At 39.6% G+C, this 19,035-nt stretch overlaps 1 protein-coding gene and 1 long non-coding RNA gene across 6 annotated transcripts in view; one reads left to right on the forward strand and one right to left on the reverse strand.

Moving 5' to 3' along the window:
- The window catches only part of patl1 (PAT1 homolog 1, processing body mRNA decay factor), a 167,978-nt gene that overhangs the window by 133,052 nt on the left and 15,891 nt on the right, over nt 1–19,035 (forward strand). For 3 of the 4 annotated variants that reach the window (XM_086032429.1, XM_086032430.1, XM_086032431.1), the window contains exon 19: nt 108–257. In XM_086032429.1, the coding sequence (XP_085888555.1) occupies nt 108–257 (150 nt within the window). Of the gene's footprint in view, nt 1–107; nt 259–19,035 lie in introns of those variants that run through there. The other variant, XM_086032432.1, reaches the window with a different exon arrangement.
- Nucleotides 1–19,035, reverse strand: part of LOC147145422 (uncharacterized) — a 48,081-nt gene that overhangs the window by 20,806 nt on the left and 8,240 nt on the right. Inside the window, exon 5 of one of the 2 annotated variants that reach the window (XR_015087036.1) lies at nt 901–940. The exons of the other annotated variant lie outside the window; for it this stretch is intronic. This is a non-coding gene — a long non-coding RNA (uncharacterized LOC147145422). Of the gene's footprint in view, nt 1–900; nt 941–19,035 lie in introns of those variants that run through there. 2 annotated transcript variants of the gene reach the window in all.

Consider the following 19,035-nt stretch of genomic DNA (forward strand, 5'->3'; position numbering starts at 1 on the left):
TGTGTGTTGTACTATGTCTTTGGCCATGCCTGTTTGAAGTGCTAATATAAGATGTGTTGTTCTTTTCACCCTCCCCACTCTTTTCAAACCCATACTCATTTATCCAGGACAGAGCTGGTGTTTTCTGTCACCAGGGAATTGCTCAGCATTCCCTCTTCATCCCTCTCATCTCCTCTCTTCACACCTACCAACCTGATCACCCTCTTTTCACGGTTTATTGATAGGCAGCGTTTGGACTTGTTACAGGAAAAGCTACAGTAAGTCATATATACAAAATACACACCATATGTATGTGGAGCTTAAGGTGTTCATTCACTGTGTCAGTTCTCCGGTCTTCATCCCATGTTTGTATTTTTTTGAGGAGGTTTGTGTCTAATTTTTTGAGTAAACAGGGTCTTGGTAGTACAACAGACTTTAATATCCAATTACGAAATTCACAGCACAGCACTTAACTTTTTCTACATTTTATTATCTTAAAGCTGGTGCTGTGCGATATAGACACAATTTTATACTAGTCATTCTATATCCCGATAACGATGTACTGCACTACAAATAGTATATATTGTTACAGTATATCGCACGACTCTAGTGACAGCCTTGTTCCAAAATCGAATAAAACAACAACAAAGATTCTCAAAAATATAAACACATCCTATTATGACAGTTGGGCAGATTTTTCCACTTTTATTAAAAATAAACACCAACAAATTCCAAAAGATTTCTCCTTAGAAGGTTGTTCTTGGGTGAAGTTTTACTCTTTCCACAAAGGAATGCTGGCGCTCTGACAGAGTCACCCTTAGGTTTCTTGGTCATCTCGCTGACTAAGGCCCCTATCCCCCAATCACTCAAGATGAGTGGCCAGCTCTCTGAAACGTTCTGCCAGTTCCAAACTTCTTCTATTTACTCATCAGGACGTCATAGCTGGAAACAAGGATTAAGGCTGGAATAAAACAAAAATTGGAAAAAGTGAAATGCAGTCAATTCTTTTGGGATACACTCTACGTCGTGATCTCAGCAATATAGAGACCAGGGGAAGGTGTGTTATTTAAAGGATTTCTTTTTTTTTTCTGTGTAATTTTCCCTTTATTAACAAAAATTGGAAAAAGTGAAATGCAGTCAATTCTTTTCGGATGCATTCTACGTCTACGTCGTGATCTCAGCAATATAGAGACCAGGGGAAGGTGTGTTATTTAAAGGATTGCTTTTTTTTTCTCTGTAATTTTCCCTTTATTAAACATTCACGGCAGTTTCACAGAACATCAAGTTAAAATTGTTCCCTTTTTCAATATGTAATCCCCCCTACCGAAAGAATAGAGAGAGAGAGAAAAAACAATTAAAAGATGATTAAAATAAAATAGTAAAAATAATAATAATACAATATATTAAATAAAACAAACCAAAACATGATATTTCCACCATCCTACATTTCATGCTTTATGATTCATTGACTACCATCTATTTTGACCATTTAACTCAAATAAATCTGCTCTTATCAACGTTATTGTATGTATTTACATAAAGTGATATATGAAAAGAAATACAATACAAAAATAAAAAGTAAAACTACAAAAACATCCAAAGATAAGTTCCAAGAAAACCACAAAACATTACAATTTCTGTAGCTTTTAACAGGGGTAGAGTCAAAATCAAATAAAATCTGATCTAATTGATCCTATGTACTCCTTCCAACTTTTCCAAATTCTATTAAATTTATCCTTCTCCAATCTCAAAGCAAATGTCAATTTTTCCATCACGTATAAATTGTGCATCACCTCAACCCAATCTTCAAATCTCGGTATCTCATTCTTCATCCACTTTCTGGTAATCGCTTTTTTGTTTGCCACCAACATTAATTTATACATACAAGTATCTCCAAATCTGGTAAAATTTATTCCAGGTTTTCACAAATAAAATGCTTCAAACGTAGGTGGAAGGTCTACCATCAATATTTTATCCATATGTTTTTTTAAGATCTTGCCAATAACCACCAAGCAAAACACATGCTTTGGTCTGCTTTTTCTGCACCACATAATCACCAACACTTTGTATCATGGTACTTTGCCTGTCTGTGATAGTATCCTTAAAAAATCTCACAGCATTTTTCCACCCATGTTCCATCCAAGTTAAACAATAAGTCGTACTCCACAGCTGTTCGTTAAATTCTTTCCATTCACCTACTGATATGACATTGGCCTCCCTCTCCCACTTCCCCTTTATATACACTGTATCATCACCCTTTAAATCTTCAATTCCCTTGTAAAGCGTGTAAATGAGCTGTTTCCCCAGTTTAGACTTTTGTGCTAAGGTGAACATCCTAATAATGTTGGAGCCTCTCCCCTCGAAGGTCACACCCCTTATTTGAGTTGGATAAAGCTGTATTTGCAAATATCTAAAATGATCCTGTTTTGATCGACCATATTGGTCTTGTACCTCTTGAAAACTTTTGATGTCCTTCTTTTTCAAGAGTTCCCCAAATATTGTAGGTCCCTCTTTCTATTTTTTTTATTCCACATTTTTATAACAAGATGATTTCATCAACAGAAAAAAACAACAAAAAGAAATGAGCCTGTGTTAATGCCAGCTTGATATTGTCCATCAAAGTCTTTCCCTGAATGTCAACCATTTACCCCAATTCTTCAAGAAGAGATCCTCCTTCAGTTTGTCTGTACGTAAGGCGGTCCTGTCCAGCATTTCATCCACAATCAATAGCCAGTGATTGAACAATGGTCAGTCTTAAGCCATTTCTTTGTTATAGCCTTTTTACCAGCCACCAGGAGAACATTGACAAGACATTGGTCTTCTTTATGTACTGCATCTTTCAAGTGTTCAAATCAAACAAGACTTTGGGATCACATGTCCCAGAACATCACAGAGAGCTGAGTGGATGCTCCCCCAGAAGGGTGGGATACGAATGCATTCCCAGAACACGTGTATGGTTTGGATCCATGTTTACATTGTCTCCAGCATGGCTGTTGAGCTTTAATCTGTTTACTTTTAGGTGTAATAAAATACCGTATTAAAATTTTCCGATTGAATTCTTTCCATTTTGGTGAAGACAATGAGCTATGTGTCCGCCACATTTCATACCATGTCACATCAGGAATCACCTCACCCAGCTCTCTAACCCATTTAAGTTTTACATACAGTGTTGACTCTAACCTAGAATCCATCAAACAACTATACAAAACTGAGACGATTTTCGGAAGAGTGTCACGATAAGCTCTTGCGAATAATTTTATAATACTGTTTACTAATTCTTCACCTTTCTTGATTTTTTTATCATAATAATCTCTCATTTGCAAGTATCTAAAAAAAAGTCCCCATTAGTCAAAATGCATGTATCTTTTAATTCTTTAATTCCTGGAATATTATATTTTCTGGCCAACCCATCGTCCAATTTTCCTGGTTTGAAGTTAGAACCAAAGGGTATCCATTTCAGCAGTTCAATTTGCTTTCCAATTTTCAATTGTTTCATTATTTGGTACCATATCTCTAACGTAACTGTAAAGGTTACCATAGAATTGACATTAGAATTTTCTTGTACGTAATCAGGTGTCTCAGTTTCGATGCATGTTTGAATTGGTCTTTCCAATGATAAAACTTCAATATTTTTCCATTTAGCTGTATATCTCACATCACATCAACAGACCAGATGACGTAGTTGCGCGGCATAGAAATATTGTTGTAAATGTGGAAGTGCCCATCCTCCACTGACTTTTTTAAGTTGTAAAGTGGCGTATCTAATTCTTGGACGCTTACCTTCCCATATAAATCGAGATATGCAACTTTACCTGTCCCATTTAAGAAATTGGACCCTCGGAATATTCACAGGTAGGACTAAAAATAAATACAACGCGCGTGGCAAGATATTAATTTTTACCACACTTACCCTTTCACATATTCCCATTGGGTATGTAAGCCACTTGTCCATATCTTCCCTTATGGCTTTGTCAATTTATTCATAATTTGATTCATATAATTTCAAAAGATCTTTCGTTCTATTTACGCCTGAATACTTTATTAGTTTGGCATTCCACGTTATTTTCCAATCCTTTAATTCTTGAGTCGGCATACAATTAAACATAATGACCTGCGTTTTAGATATGTTCATTTTGTAACCTGAATAAAAGCCAAATTTATCCAGACTTTAAGGTGGAGAAATGAGTCTGCTGGATTTGAAATAAACCATAATATCATTTGCGAAAAGACTAATTACATGTTTTTGATTATTAACATCGATCCCTTCAATTTTATTATCATTTCACATCTCAGCTAACGGTTCAATATATAGCGCAAACAATGTGGGACTCAGACAACATCCCTGTCAGGTTCCCCTTTCCAATGCCAATCTGTCAGATAAAGAGCCGTTGATTTTTACTCTAGCTGTGGGTTTGTAATATAATGACCTACTTTGAATTGATTTAGCATTGAATCCAAATTTTTGCAAAGTCAAATATAGAAATTCCCAATTAAGTCTGTCAAATGCTTTTTCTGCATCTAAACTAATTAAAGCTGCTGGAACATTCTATATACATATTTCATGAACAATACGCAGTTTTCTATGTCTATTTCTTACAAACCCACATTGGTCTTCATCTATTAAATCTGGTACGATTGTTTGAAGTCTGTTTGATATGATTGAGGTGTACATTTTATAATCAACATTCATCATACTGGTATAGGTCTGCGATTCTGACAATATTCCTTATTTTCCAGTGGTTTAGGAATCACCGTTATGATTGCCTCCGTCCACATGGGGGGATTTTGATCCTTTCCTTAATCCAGTTATAGGTGGAGCAAAGTAATGGTGACAATTCTTCACTAAATGTCTTTTACCACTCGGACAAAAATCCATGGCTGCCAGGGGCCTTATTTGGTTTTAATTTTCAGATGGCTTTTCGAATTCCTCAATTATTATTTCCGCCGTTATTTTCTCATTTTGGACAGCACAGTGGTCGACTGGTTAGCACGTCCGCCTCACAGTTCAGAGGTATCGATACTTGGGATCGAGTATTGTTAGGAACCGTAATCGAACCAAAGAACCGGAACCGGAATCGTCCAAATTCAAACGATGCCCAACCCTATTTAAGAACTGATTCATAATAGGTTGGTTTCAGATATCTTGATTTAGTCTCTTTTTTGTGTTAGAGATTATTAATTTCCTTTCTTATTTCAGTCATCCGTTGTATTATTTTAAAATCAACTTTCTTTTTCCCCTTGTGTTTCTGTTCCAAGCATTGCAATTCTGCAATATTATTTTTATATAGTTTCATTTTCTCCTTTTTTAGGTTACTTGTGATTGTGATCAATTTGCCCAGTATAACTGCTTCTAAAGCATCCCACAATATAGCTTGGATCCGTTACCCCGTTATCGTTTTCTTCCAGATATGTTTTTAAAGCCATTTTAATTTGTTCTTTGACTGATTTATATTTTAATATTCCAACATTCAACCTCCATATTGTATCTCTCCTTTGAATTAATGAATAGTTTATTTTCGGTTGTGCGCATAGTACAGAAAAGAAAAATACACAAATCATTTCAAATATCAATTGACAACCGAAAAAAGGAATAGGCTGAAGCACCAGGCTTATTATTGCCTACCCTATACTGTCCCATGAATCACCTAGAATTTCAATAGAACAAGATAAATAAATACTATACACTCACATTTTAATCTCTAATTTTACATTTTATCAATGGCCCTATACACATCAATTATTTTACATTTTTATTTTTATTTTACATTTTATCAATGGCCCTATACACATCAATTATTTTACATTTAAATTTTTTCTTAAACCTCAACAAAGAACAATGCAGCTTCATTGCATCATCAAGTCCATTCCACAATTTCACTCCCAAAACTGAAACACATCTGTATTTTATGTTGGTCCTTACTTTACACATTTCAAATATAAATAAACCTCTTAAATGATAATTTCCTTGTCTTAACTTAAAAAAGGTCTGAATACCAACAAGTAGGCTTTTATTTATGACACGAAAAGGGATTTCCAATGTCTTCAGACACACAATATCCATGAACAGATCCTATGAATAATTTATTAGTTGATTCTCTATAGCCAACCTTATATAGCCAATTATTCTAATAGCCTTTTTTTGTAATTCAATAATAGCATCTACCGTATTTTCCGGACTATACGTCGCTCTGGAGTACAGGTCGCACCAGCCATAAAATGCATAATAAAGAAGAAAAAAACATATATAAGTCACATTTTGGGAGGAAATGTACTTGATAAACTCCAACACCAAGAACAGACATGTCATTTAAAATTTAAATGAACAATTTAAAATGAAAATAGAATCTGGGCAACAACAGGCTGAACGTTACATTAAACTACTACTCCAAGTAGCCTTGGTGTTTTTTTTTTTTATACCTTTGCAGTACCTTTTCATAATTTTTCTTTTGTTGTCTAAAAATAGGTATTAATCTATTTTTATATTTCTTATACTTGTCTTCCTTTTCCTTTGTTCGATATTTCATAAATTCACTATTCAAGCCTATCTTTAAGTAGACTGCACTAGATCAGATGCATCCCGCCACTCCAATAATACATTATTTAATTTTATCTCTGTCCACTTTCTACAAAAAGAAAAAATCTATTCTAGAATAGGTGGAATGTGTGGCTGAATAATGAGTAAAGTCTCTTCGCAAAGAATTCAAATCCCTCCACACATCAAAATACCCCATATCATCTCACATATTCGTCACTAGTTTTGTGATCATCCCGTTCACAATAACACTAGTACCCTCTTTGTCCTTTATTTCTTTATGAAGCTCAAATTTAACCATATTTGATATCAATATTGCTACCCCTCTTTTACAAGTATTAGAATGTGAACTCAAATATGTATTTCTGAGTCCAATTAATTTAATTTCTCATGTTCTGTTTTCGACAGATGTGTTTCTTGGATTAGGTTTATGTGTGTCTTTTCCTTCTTAAATTTGGCCATAATCCCAGCCCTTTTAACTGAGTTTCCCAGGCCAATGACATTCAAGGAAAGTATCTTAACTTCTTCTTGGTTGATACTCATAAACCTTTTCCATACTGTCCAACTTGAAATTCACCAACAGGCTTCTTGTTAATTCAACATGAACAAACAAACTACCATATTTTCTGGACTATACGTCGCTCCGGAGTACAAGTCGCACCAGCCATAAAATGCATAATACAGAAGAAAAAACATATAAATCGCACTGGAGTATAAATCGCCCCCCCCCCCCCCCCCCCCCCCCCCCCGGGAATCCAAGTTGTCTCTGTCACGTAACGCAAATAAATGTGTCAATATAAATTAAATTAATAAAATTGTGCGCTTAGTACACATCATTTCCACCAAGCTACGATGGTAACATTTAGCTAACATCCACACATGTAGCATTCCAAGAAAGTTACGGTAAGATAACTTTAAACTCACCAAAACGGTCGTAGATCGATTAAATAAGTCTTTTATTTATCGCCGACCATGTAGAATGTTTCCAAGTCTCCAAAAGTATTTTTGTATTAGGCCGTAATTATTTGTTCTCTTCTCCGCTCTCGTGCGTGCGTGTGTGTCTGGCTGGCTGATGATGCAAGACCATGGCCAGGCACGGTGCCTTTTAAAGAAACAGTATACTATTTTGTATAGATGGATTGATAGACAGTCAAATTGTCTTTTTATCATACTATTTTAATTACTTATTTAACACAATATTAGATTTTAACCGTTTAATTTATTCATGCATTTTAACAGCTTTTAGGATATCTTTATGTTCTTTATGTGGGTTAAAATAACATGTGAAAGGATGTGTTTATAATTTCACACATAATTTGCTCCAGAGTACAAGTCGGACCCCCGGCCAAATTATGAAAAAACGTGATTTATAGTCCAAAATATGCGGTAGTCATAACTATATTCAAACAAAACAACCTCCACAAAGATGAGCCAACAACCCACATCTCAATTTGAGTCTCTTTCTGTTTTGAGGGGGAAGATCTCTCATGAAGACAGGGCCCCCCGTCCAGCAATGAGAATTAACCCAATAAGGATTAAAATACTCTTACCAGTCACTATGACATCTCCGTCTCCCCTTTGCCAACTACATCCATGTCTGAGTCCCATCAAAACCACGATTACATCACCTTCCTTCAGCAAGTCACCATTCCAGCTGCATTTCATCGATGTAGTTAATCCTGCCTTTCTTCCCCTGAGTTGATATTGTTGCCTCTTGATATTCTTGTCCTCACGCGCATCTGCTCGCCTCCACGGTGCGTCTGCTCCCGTTGGATTTCCACTTTGCCATCCTAGTCGCTTGAAGCTTCTTCACGTGAGCGGCGTCCCCGTCATCGCCCCCCGCGTTGTCCACCTCGTATCCTCTCTCCAACAGGTCGTTGGTTGCCTCTTCCGCGCTGCCATATGTTTTCACCCCGCTGGCCCAGTGTATGCGCATCTTGTTGAGAGGGGTCTGGAAACGGATGCCTTCTCTTTTTCAGACTTTCTTGACATTGACATATGCTGTTCCAGCAACCTTCCCGAGTAGTCGTGATCAAAATAAATCCTGTGGCCGTCGAATGTGAGAATTTTCTTCTCCCACGCTTTTTTCAACATGATCTTCACCGTAAACTGCTGAAAGAAAATAATTGATCTGGGGGGGGACGGTCGGATTTCGGCTTCTGAGCCAAGGCTCGGTGTGCACGCTGAATTTGTAGTTCGAAGTCAATCGACAATTCCTAAAAAAGCCACTTGTCCACAAACTGTGCACACGAGTCATTCATGGATTCTGCTTCCTCTCGCATGCCATAAATCTGCAGGTTATTCCGTCTAGATCGTGATTTAAAATCGTCCAGTTTGTCCATCAGTTTTTGTTGTTCCCCTATTACTTCTTGTAACACACAATTGGCTTCGCGGCTCCACAACTCAATTTCCTCTGTGCGTTTGAGGGCAGCCTTTATCTTCTCGTTCTGTTCTCCGATATCCATAGTTATTTTTGAAAGTTCCTTATCAATATCTTCCTTGAAGTCCGACAGTTCTCTTTTCATTTGAGTTGTAATTTCGTCTTGATGAGTTCTCAATTCTGTCTTCATTCCTTTGTGTAATTCTTGAATCTGTTGGCTAATAGCATCCAAGCTGCCTTGAAAGGACGCCATGTTAGCCTCCGGTGATAACTTGCTGTCGCAGTTCACGTTTATCCTTTCTTTTCCGTGGTTGTCTGGGTTTCTTTTACTCTTTGATTTTGTTGGAACTCCACTCATCATCTCAACATGAACACTAGTTGTATTTATCTCGAGTTTCGCAGAGTTAAAAACGTTGGCTTGCGGGAGATCTTACTTTACACGTCCATGCCGCTCCACCGTCCCACCGGAAGTCTGCTTTTCCAATCTTTAAAACTTCTATCTGTTCTGTTTGGAATAAAATTCCTAATCATACCCAATCCACCTTTGTATTTTGGGTGTTCAAGTCGTTTCTGGTAAGGAAGTCAAACCAAATCTTAAGTGATAAACTCAGCCATGGGTTCAACCCTTCCTTAATATATTTTCTCAAATCATTGTCCCCTATTATAGCTTTTATGGGCACACCATCAGTTGTGCTTTCGTTAATATCCTTCCATCTAGCTGAGTAAGAGGGCTCATACACATTCAACTATCTTTAATTGAGCCGCCCTATAATAACTCTCCAAGCAGGGGAGTGCAAGCCCTCCTTTTTTTAGGTAACTGTAACGTTCTGTACCTAATCCTCTGTCTCTTTCCCTGCCAGACAAAGCTTGAGATCATTCTAGCTCATTCCCTAAATTCCCATCCCGTTATTTCCACCGGCAAACTCTGGAACAGGTACAGAAGCCTCGGCAGTGTATTAATTTGAATCACCTCTACTCTTTGTGTTATGGTCATATAGGGAATCAGATTCCATCTGGGAATATCCAATTAAATTTTTCTAATCAGTGGGTCAATGTTAATGGATTTCAATTGTCCTAAATTGCGAGGTAGATTTACACCCAAATATTTGATTACGTCAGAGGCCCTTGCAGTTGCAGAATCGTGTCCATGTTTGCCATATTCTCCAAAGGTTGTTGTGTTTCTTCTATCTCTTGGAATGGTCTCGTTTCTGGCTCGGCCTCCTTTCCCGCACCTGATTCAATCAGTTCTCTGGCTAGCTTTGCACCCTCTCCTGCTAATTGGCTCGCTCATTGTCTTAGCTGGCTCGTTCTTCTCTAAGGTAAAATCCGCGTTTTTATTCGACGTTTGACTTCTTCCCCTATTTTTTCTCATTGCCCTTTCTATGTCACTCTAATATTTATTCTCAATTTCTCAAATCGACTTGACCATTTGGCTTTCTTAGTCTCAATGTTGGAGAGTTGTACTTTATGCTGCCGCCATGTCGGAATCCGTCCGGAAGTCGCACCCTGCGCGATGCATTCATTAACCTCGGAAACAACACAACTTGGCAAGACACAAATTCGACCACAACACAGATAACCCAATTCGTTACACTATTTCTGTGATATATTTCTTTGCATCTATGTTTGCCACCCCCTAGCTGTTGTTATAACAAACATTACCGCTACTTTTGCGAGGATCGTCCTTCGGTCGTCTAGGCGCAGACTGAAGACTTCACGTCACTTTTCGTGGCTTTCAGAATCGGATTGGGGTGAAAAGTTATTCGTAGTAAAACACACTTTATTAAGAAATACTTAATGTTAGAAATCTCACGTTTTATTATTAGTATTTGTTGGCATTTGATCAATTAATTGAGTTTCGATGTAGTGCTGAGATGTCCCACACTGTGAGCAGGCATTGAAGTGTTTAGTAATGAGAGACGTGGTTTCTTTTCTTTTTCGTCCTTCGACACAGCTAGCTAGTAGTTTGTTCGTGCCAGCAAACTTAGTAGTTGAAGATTTCCCGTGTTTCACCACTGTTGTTGTGTGTAAATGTTAAAAGGTGAGTTTAATAATTTAGGTTTGTGTCAGGTAACTGCTGTACATAATAGCCTGGATATATTCTTGTGAGTGATGTCACGTTGATGAACACTAGTTCGTTATTTCGGCTAGTATGCTAACTCTTCTAGTGATGAAACGTGTGAATGTGTATTGTATGTATTGTTTCGCTGTTTAATTGTTCAATACAGTGAATTGTGATGTTTAGGCATATTGTTAACTAATGGATATGCATTGGATGATGTTGCTAGTTTATTCTTCGTCTGTGTTGTTGCAGACCACAATAAATAGACGTGTCAAGTGGAATACGGGCCTGTGTTTTCTGACAGGAGCACCTACATTCATACCTTGCCACTTTAAAATAGAGTCAGCTGGAGACATCATACCAATCATATGATCCTCTCCATTTTACTTCACATTATGTACAGTTCATACAATCTTGCAACCCGAGTCAACCAGAAAATTGTTTCCAGTTTGGAAGGAGAAACGCAAATATTCCACTGATCTTGTTTCACAAGACGGGCAGTGGCTTCTTCTCGGGTCATAAGCGGAAGTGACGTACGAGCTGCCTCGCAAAAGTAGCAGTAATATACTTTATTCTATTTTTATATTTAGTAACTCCGAGCATAAAAACATAACAGCCAGGGGGGTGACAAACATAGAGGCAAAGAAATATATTACAGAAATATAAAGCATGATATCATCAGCATGCGCGAAGGACCCGATCCAATCTGGACATTTTAAAAAATTTCAATGAACATTCTATCAGTCCCTCAGCCCTCGGCTTGTCGCAATTTTTTTAATTTGGCCCTCCGTCCATTTGACTTTGACACCCCTGATCTAGGCCTTAAGGCAGAACATCTTCACTATAAGTAGCAGCCTAGAAAAGCCGTTTATAGTAATATACCATAGCTACATAATTAGTTACATATATTAGTAGTGTTCAAAATGCAATATAACAATGTATCATTGAAGTGTGCAATATGTCGAGCATTTTCTCAATAAATTGGGCAATTGGACATATGAACCACTTCTGATTGGCCCTCCGTCGACTAACACCACAGAACACAAAGCAAGACAGTTAGTAGTAACACACGTGGAGAAAAGTGTTGGTACCACTGTGAACTCATTCATTGCAGTGATCACAAGTTAACCCGAGAGTGACAGTGATTTATGAGCATTTTGCCAGATTTTTCAAGACCTACACGATATTGTGTTCTATGATACTACACCAAATCTATCAAAGAAAGAATACTCTCTTCTTTCACCAGAAAAACAAAGTTTGATTTAGAGCTGCAGGATGTTGGAAAAACATGTAATATGCAATATGGTTGTTGACTATAGCAATATTGAGATTATTGCGATATTTAAGAAATGGCATTGTTATTATCTAATGAAAGAATTACATTTTTTCATGCAGCAAAATAAGCAAGCTCAATGTATTCTTAGCTAATTCATTGTAATTAACCTAAATAATATTCAACCATTAGATGGCGATGCACATTCAAGTTTGCGTTTGACTGGTCAAATTCCGAAAGTATACAATTTCATAAGAAAAATATTGCATGTCTTTGCGATATGCATATTGCACGGGCCAATAACTATATGTTTTCAATATATTGTGCAGCACTAGTTGGATTATACCTTTTTCCGTTCTCTTGTAATCAGTAGTAGACCATAGGTTAGTTAGTAAGGAAATTCAGCCTTTGCCCCAATTCTGGAGTTTTTTGTGAAAACAAACATCAAGCAGTGACGTTGATGCTTTCTTATGAAATTTTTGCTGCCATGACACCTCAAACATCTGAACAGAGGTTTGATTCTATCAATTAACATTTAGTAATGGCTTTGATTGCAATAATAATCTGTGTAGTGAAATACCAGCACTAGAGACGTGACGACATTGTCATCCTTGTCATCAGCATTGTAAATGAACTTGATGACGGGGTGCCGTGCCCAGCAAAATTCATTGTGAAAAGGGCTTCAGGAGAAGTCAAGCCGCTGCTTGTCCAGGCCTGCTCTAGATACTTATATATGTTACCTGTTGGAATGTATTCTTAAGATTGTCTGACTAAAATGTCTGTTGACTGTGCTGTGGCCACCATGACAGTGAACCCCTCTGCCCCCACAGTCAACAATTGGCAAACGGGGGGATTTTCCATCTAAATTGATGCATCTCTATGCTATGCTGACCATTTAACTCATTACTACTCAAAGTGCTTGCCTAACATTCAATGGAAGGTCATTCCAAAGGGAAGGACCAGCAAGAGAAAAGCCTCGATCCCCTCTGAGGCACCGCTTAATCCTCGGAACCTCGAGTAGCGCCTGATCCGGAGACCTGAGGCACCGGAAAGGTGCGTAGGAGTCGAGGAGCTCGGTACGCGAGGCCATTTAAAAGGGAAGTCAACCCAAACATATTTTTTTCAAGATTATGTTCTATGCAAACCCACTAGTTGAAACAAGGTATTCTGATAAATATTGCATTTGTGGAATAGGAGTTAATCCACCCATTTTAGCCATCTCATTTTGTCACTTCTGTTGACTGAAAATGACATCACAACTGCTCAGGTAACGACCAATCACGGTTGACCTGTTTTCTGAAGCTGAGCCGTGATTGGTCGTTACCTGAGCCGTGAGCAGTTGTGATGTCATTTTCAGTAAACAGATGTAAACACAACGTTTATGTTGATTGCGATGTCGAAAAATGCTGTCTACTACCAAGCGAAACCCCTCCCCTCTGCGCTGTACGCGAATGAGCGGCTGCGGCATTCAGGTTTGAAACTTCCCATGGTCAAACGCCAGCGAATAAAGCGAAGCAGAACACTCATCCGCAATGCGTGCAAATGTAGCATTAGCTAGCTGTCTAAGATGAAAGAAGGTGGACCTAAAGACAGCGCTGATTTGCTGGTCCATTTTAACATCACTGTCCATTTTAAAACCCAAGTTCGAGACTGTTTGCTTTAGATATGAGGCCAGGGGGCCCAGGTCAACAAGCTGGGATATAGAAGAGCCACTGCGACCGAACACCATAACTTCAGTTTTCTTTTCGTTGAAATTTAAGAAATTTTAGTGACATCCAGCTTTTGATGTCCTCTGGACAGGACATAAGTGATCTTAAAGAAAGTCAACCCAAACACATTTTTTTCAAGAATATGTTCTATGCAAACCCACCAGTTGAAACAAGGCATTCTGAGAAATATTGCGTTTGTGGAATAAGAGTTAATCCACCCGTTTATAGCCATCTCTGGGGGAGGCCATTTTGTCATTTCCATCAACTGAAAATGACATCACAACTGCTTAGGGCTCAGGTAACGTCCAATCATGGCTGACCTGTTTTCGGAAGCTGAGCACTGATTGGTCGTTACCTGAGCCCTGAGCAGTTGTGAGGTCTTTTTCAGTAAACACATGTAAAAACAATGTTTTATGTTCAAACTGAATATTACCTAGGCTTACAAAAACGATTATACTTTCTGTAAAGACAGTAAATCCACTATCCTGTTTTATGAATACTTCAGTGGTGAGACACTTAACCATTTTCAGTGCACATGCACTCACACAATTTGTGTTTCTGCTGGAAATTACTACAACAGATAACTAAATGACAATATTCCAAGTATTATTGTGAGTATTTCGTGATTACCTTTGATAGTAGCGCCACAGCAGAATCCTTTGCACCGGTGTCCAAGAACGACCCATGGCGTCTAGTTGGTCGTACAATTTGCTTACTCGACGGTTATTTCCACTACGACTGTTGTGGTCCGTGAGCTTTTTATAAGTCCGTTTAACTTTGCATTTTCCACGGACTTGTTTTGCCATGCAAACAGTTTAAACTCGCCTTGGTTGGCAGTAATAAACTGGTACATACTGGTAGCTCATTGTCACCAAGTTGGGTTGGATGTCTTTGTCCCCCGAAAATGCTCAGAAGAGCCTGCACATATTCGTCCGTCTGAATGTCCATTCACTTTTCCTTAATTTTAAAAATATTGGACGAGCGAGCACAGCGACTGCACATGTGTTAGCAGTTACCGGCAGCTAAAGGCAAATGGCATCGTGAACAACACACCCGCAAGTTCGACTAACCAATCAGGGTTCGTCAGTGCAGCACGCCCCCGGCAAGAGTTCCTGGTGGGCCATTTTAAACGGCCCCGGGTCAATTAATTACCCTGGTAAATTTTTTGGGTGGAAACAAAAGGCGGAACCACTTTACCAGGGTAAAGTGAAAGGTTCCTCAAAAGGTTCTTGCGGGCAAAAAGGGGCTAGAGGGGTCAAATGTGGTGTTCGAAATGAGAGCCCTAGCTGTTGCAACCATGTCAACAAAAAACTGCATAAATCTACTGCACATTTCAGGGAACGGGTCAGTGAAATCATCTGACAGGGCTTAATTTTGAATCAATTGTTTTAACAGAGTACGTGGATCATGGCGATTTGCCTGAATGAGACTTGATAAGTGTTCCCTCTTGGACTCCTTCACCTTGCTTTGGTAACGAGTCCTTTAGGATTTCATAAGAGACCTGCAGCCTGTCTCTTTTCCACCTGCGTTCAGCTCTGCGGCATTCCTGTTTACCTGCCTGAGTACTCTCATTAAACCAACATGGCTACGGTCTAACTTTTGGCCGCATATTTTTTAATGGAGCCACAGAGTCCAAAATGTCAGACCTGGGCACTTGACCCATTTTTGCCAGTATGTCCTCCATCCGCGACCTGGGTATATTCCGGCCTTGTCCCTCCGTCCTTTTTCATAAAAATGATCGTCCTCCGACACCGTCCGCCCTCGTCCTTTTAATGCGGTTCCGTCCTTACATCCGCCCGGACCCACCAAAAAAAAAGCGTCTGTGCATGACGCCGCGGCCTACCAGCAGAGGTTTATTTAAAGCTCATTAGCTGGCTAATTTACTATTCAAACTCGCTGTCCATTATGGGCACCCATTTCTGGGTTAACGGTTTGACGAATCATCTGCCACCACACTTGTACGTGTGTAAGGAGACGAAGTGAGCGAGTCAAGAGTTGTAATGTAACTGCTTTATTTAGCAGCGTTCATTGTTGAAATGCCAATTTCATTGCATGAAATGCAGTCAATGTCAATGCAGCGGACGTGAGAGAGGTCAGTCTCTGAATAGATGGGCGGAGACGCCTGGTCCACGGTCCAAGTTGTGTTTAATCGCGGCAATTTAGACCCATATAAACTTCCAACAAAGAGACTGGATTACTGACCCTCAAGCACAACCCGTTCTGACCTACATTCATCTTGTTCACAACCTCATTTTCCACCCAAGCTCATTCTGGGAATGGAAGGACTTGCAGAATTATAAAAGTATGGAGGCATATTTGTGTCCGGCTGCATTCGTGAGGTGAGTGTTTACAATTCCCACCATGGCAACCGGAAGGCTGTGAGCGCAAAAGTCCTTCATTCACACAGACTGTGGGAGCAAAACTACCAACAGGCCAACTGCCAACACAAGCACACACGATAGGTGCTCGACATTAAATCACTTTTCTGGTTGGATCATTTTGAAAAGACCAACCCAGTTTAAAAAAACAGAAAAGGCTGTGTTACAGCCCACGTTGAGTCATAGCCGTTGCATGTAAAAATGACATCAGTACAAAAATGCTCCGCCCGAAAGACTCTGGAGTGATTTAAGGGCTTTTTTGTGATTAGATTTACGACAAATTGCCCCGCCCCCTTTTGGGTCTCGGCTTGTTATTTTTTCAGTCTCAGCGGTCTACGTCACGGGAGGGAGGCAAGCTGGTAATATGGCTCGCTTTGTCAGTTCTGTTGTCTAAAACGGCAAACGATCGCCACCAAAATGAAAATGCACATTACTACTCTTGTCCACTTCAACCTGTGACAATATAAAAGTGTTCTGCACAATAGTTTGGATGTATTGACAGCAAACGTGATTTCATCATGATCACCTCCACAAAATCCAAAATGCCGTGGCGATCACTTCTCCACTTAAACAGGCTGAAGTGGACAAGAGCATGAATGTGCACACAAACCCCGACTGGTTATATTTTGGACAACTACACTAAACTCGTGTCAACTCAGGAGGCAGACGGCGGCTGGGAGCAAGCAGCAGGCAGCCATCAGGCAAGCATGGATCTTTATCCCTCCCAAGCTAACAGTATAACAGCACGGCTAAAAGCAACAACTAGCTTCAGGCCGTTAAAACAAAAAGCGTTAGCACAACAATATTAGCTCCTTACTGTCCGTCCAGCCGGCATCGATCTTAATGTCGCGGGGTTGCCTCCCAAGCAGTCGCGTGCATTGTCCCGACGCCGCTTGCAGCCACCAGCTTGCAGCGTGAGAGTGAGCTAAGACCTCACCGAACACCGGGGCTGTCTTGAACGTGTGCATCATCGCGGAGCGGCATGTGCTTTCAGCCGAGTGTGGCCGCATTGGAACGCACCATTTCGGCTGTCACGTTCCAAATTGGACGGCGTGTTGCAGGTTGAAAAACTGGGGCCATTCCTCAGCCGCACATCTCATTCCCACTTCAGTCTCTGTAAATATCCTGACTGGTGTTTGATGCCTCGTCCGTCCTAACCGTGATCAGCAAAGAAGCAGTGTTTTTTTTGTTTTGTTTGTTTTTTAGCAAAGAAGCAGTGTGCTCTCGTCCCAGCATAAATCTATGTAGCTCTGCTCACTTCCACATTTCCTCATTCTCATATAAATCAGCCACGGAGAGGTTAATACTTTTGATATGTTGAAGTGGGCATTAGTATACAGAGTCCACATAAATTTTGGTGCCAATTGATCACCATTTTTGGACGATATAAGCAACTATTTCCAATGGAGAGTTTGTAATCGGTTCCTCCAGTGACTCCAACCGAACAAGGATAGAACGGTAGAGGGCGCAGTCATTCTCCTCATTAACAAGAGGCGTTATTCATGGAGTTTCCTATTTCCTAATTTCTCCAAAATGAATGGATAAAATAGAAAATGGCAACTCTTTTCATTTTCCTGATAAAAAAAAATATAAAATGAACTTGTTAGTGAAAACATGGCCATCCCAGCCCAACCATCTCTTTAAGTTGTGTGTGTGTGTGGGTGCTCTCCCCTGCTCTTCCCTGATTGGTGGCCTTTGTCACCATTCAGCCATCCGATCAGAGCAGGGGAGAATAACCAATTTAGTTATTGCTCTCAGGTGTGGCACCAGCAATTAGTTTAAGAGGGACTGGATTGCTGGTGGATGGGGCTGGCTGCGGGTGATTTCGTCAGTCCCTGGGCTGGCTATGGGTGATGTAGTCAGTCCTTGTTTGTTGTGTTAGGTACCACTGTCTTTTGTTTAGTGCACATTATTCGCCATAAACTTAATCCGTCCCTTTGCTTAGCCACTCTAGCCATTCGTTTTTGCCATAACACCTCTAATTCATTAATCAATCCATTATAGCCATTCGGGTGTGCACTAGGGCAGTCCGGATTCGGGGATGATCACTCCATTTTGTATTCATATGGCCAGATTTTTGTTAGAGCACTTTTTAATTTACTCCTTCCAACCCTCACACCTATGTTAGACCCCTACTCGTTGCCATATTGAGCAGTGGTTGTAACAGGCTGGCATGGGTTTGTTTTGTTTTGGTTTGGTTTGTTTTCGTGCTGATCTCAACAGCTATGAACAGGGCAAGTAGCAAGGCCAACATAAACACACTACACTACCGGACAGTTACAGTTTTTTTTTTTCCAGCAGGGTAGTCTAATGATATAGAAATACTAATGTTTAAGAAGAGAACAAAGAGTGGTCGTTTTTCAGAAAATAATATTTTACCTGTGATAAAGTGATCCGAGCAAATTGGAACATAGTCGGTGTTCGGTAGGTTGGTTTTGTTTATTGTCGTGTTTGTCTTTCTATTTTTTTCTGGCCGTGCAATCCCTGATTGGCGATCACTTTCGGGAATCTGTAGAATCCTTTTCACCCCTTTCCCCCCTCGATTTGTACAGCTAACAACAACACACATAGTAGCATGGCACACATCCTTCCTGCTTCGCTGAATTGTTAACAAATGAAGCGATAGCGGAGCAAGCTATCCAAAATGTAGGCGGGGGGCAGTGCATTCTGGGTAATCTAAAAGTTTGCAAGCCTCTATAGAATGCCTTCTCCACCTCCTAGT

Source organism: Filicampus tigris, chromosome 6 (genome assembly GCF_054856515.1).
Source record: "Filicampus tigris isolate MCC_2025a chromosome 6, RoL_Ftig_1.0, whole genome shotgun sequence".
NCBI classification, from domain to species: Eukaryota; Metazoa; Chordata; class Actinopteri; order Syngnathiformes; family Syngnathidae; genus Filicampus; species Filicampus tigris.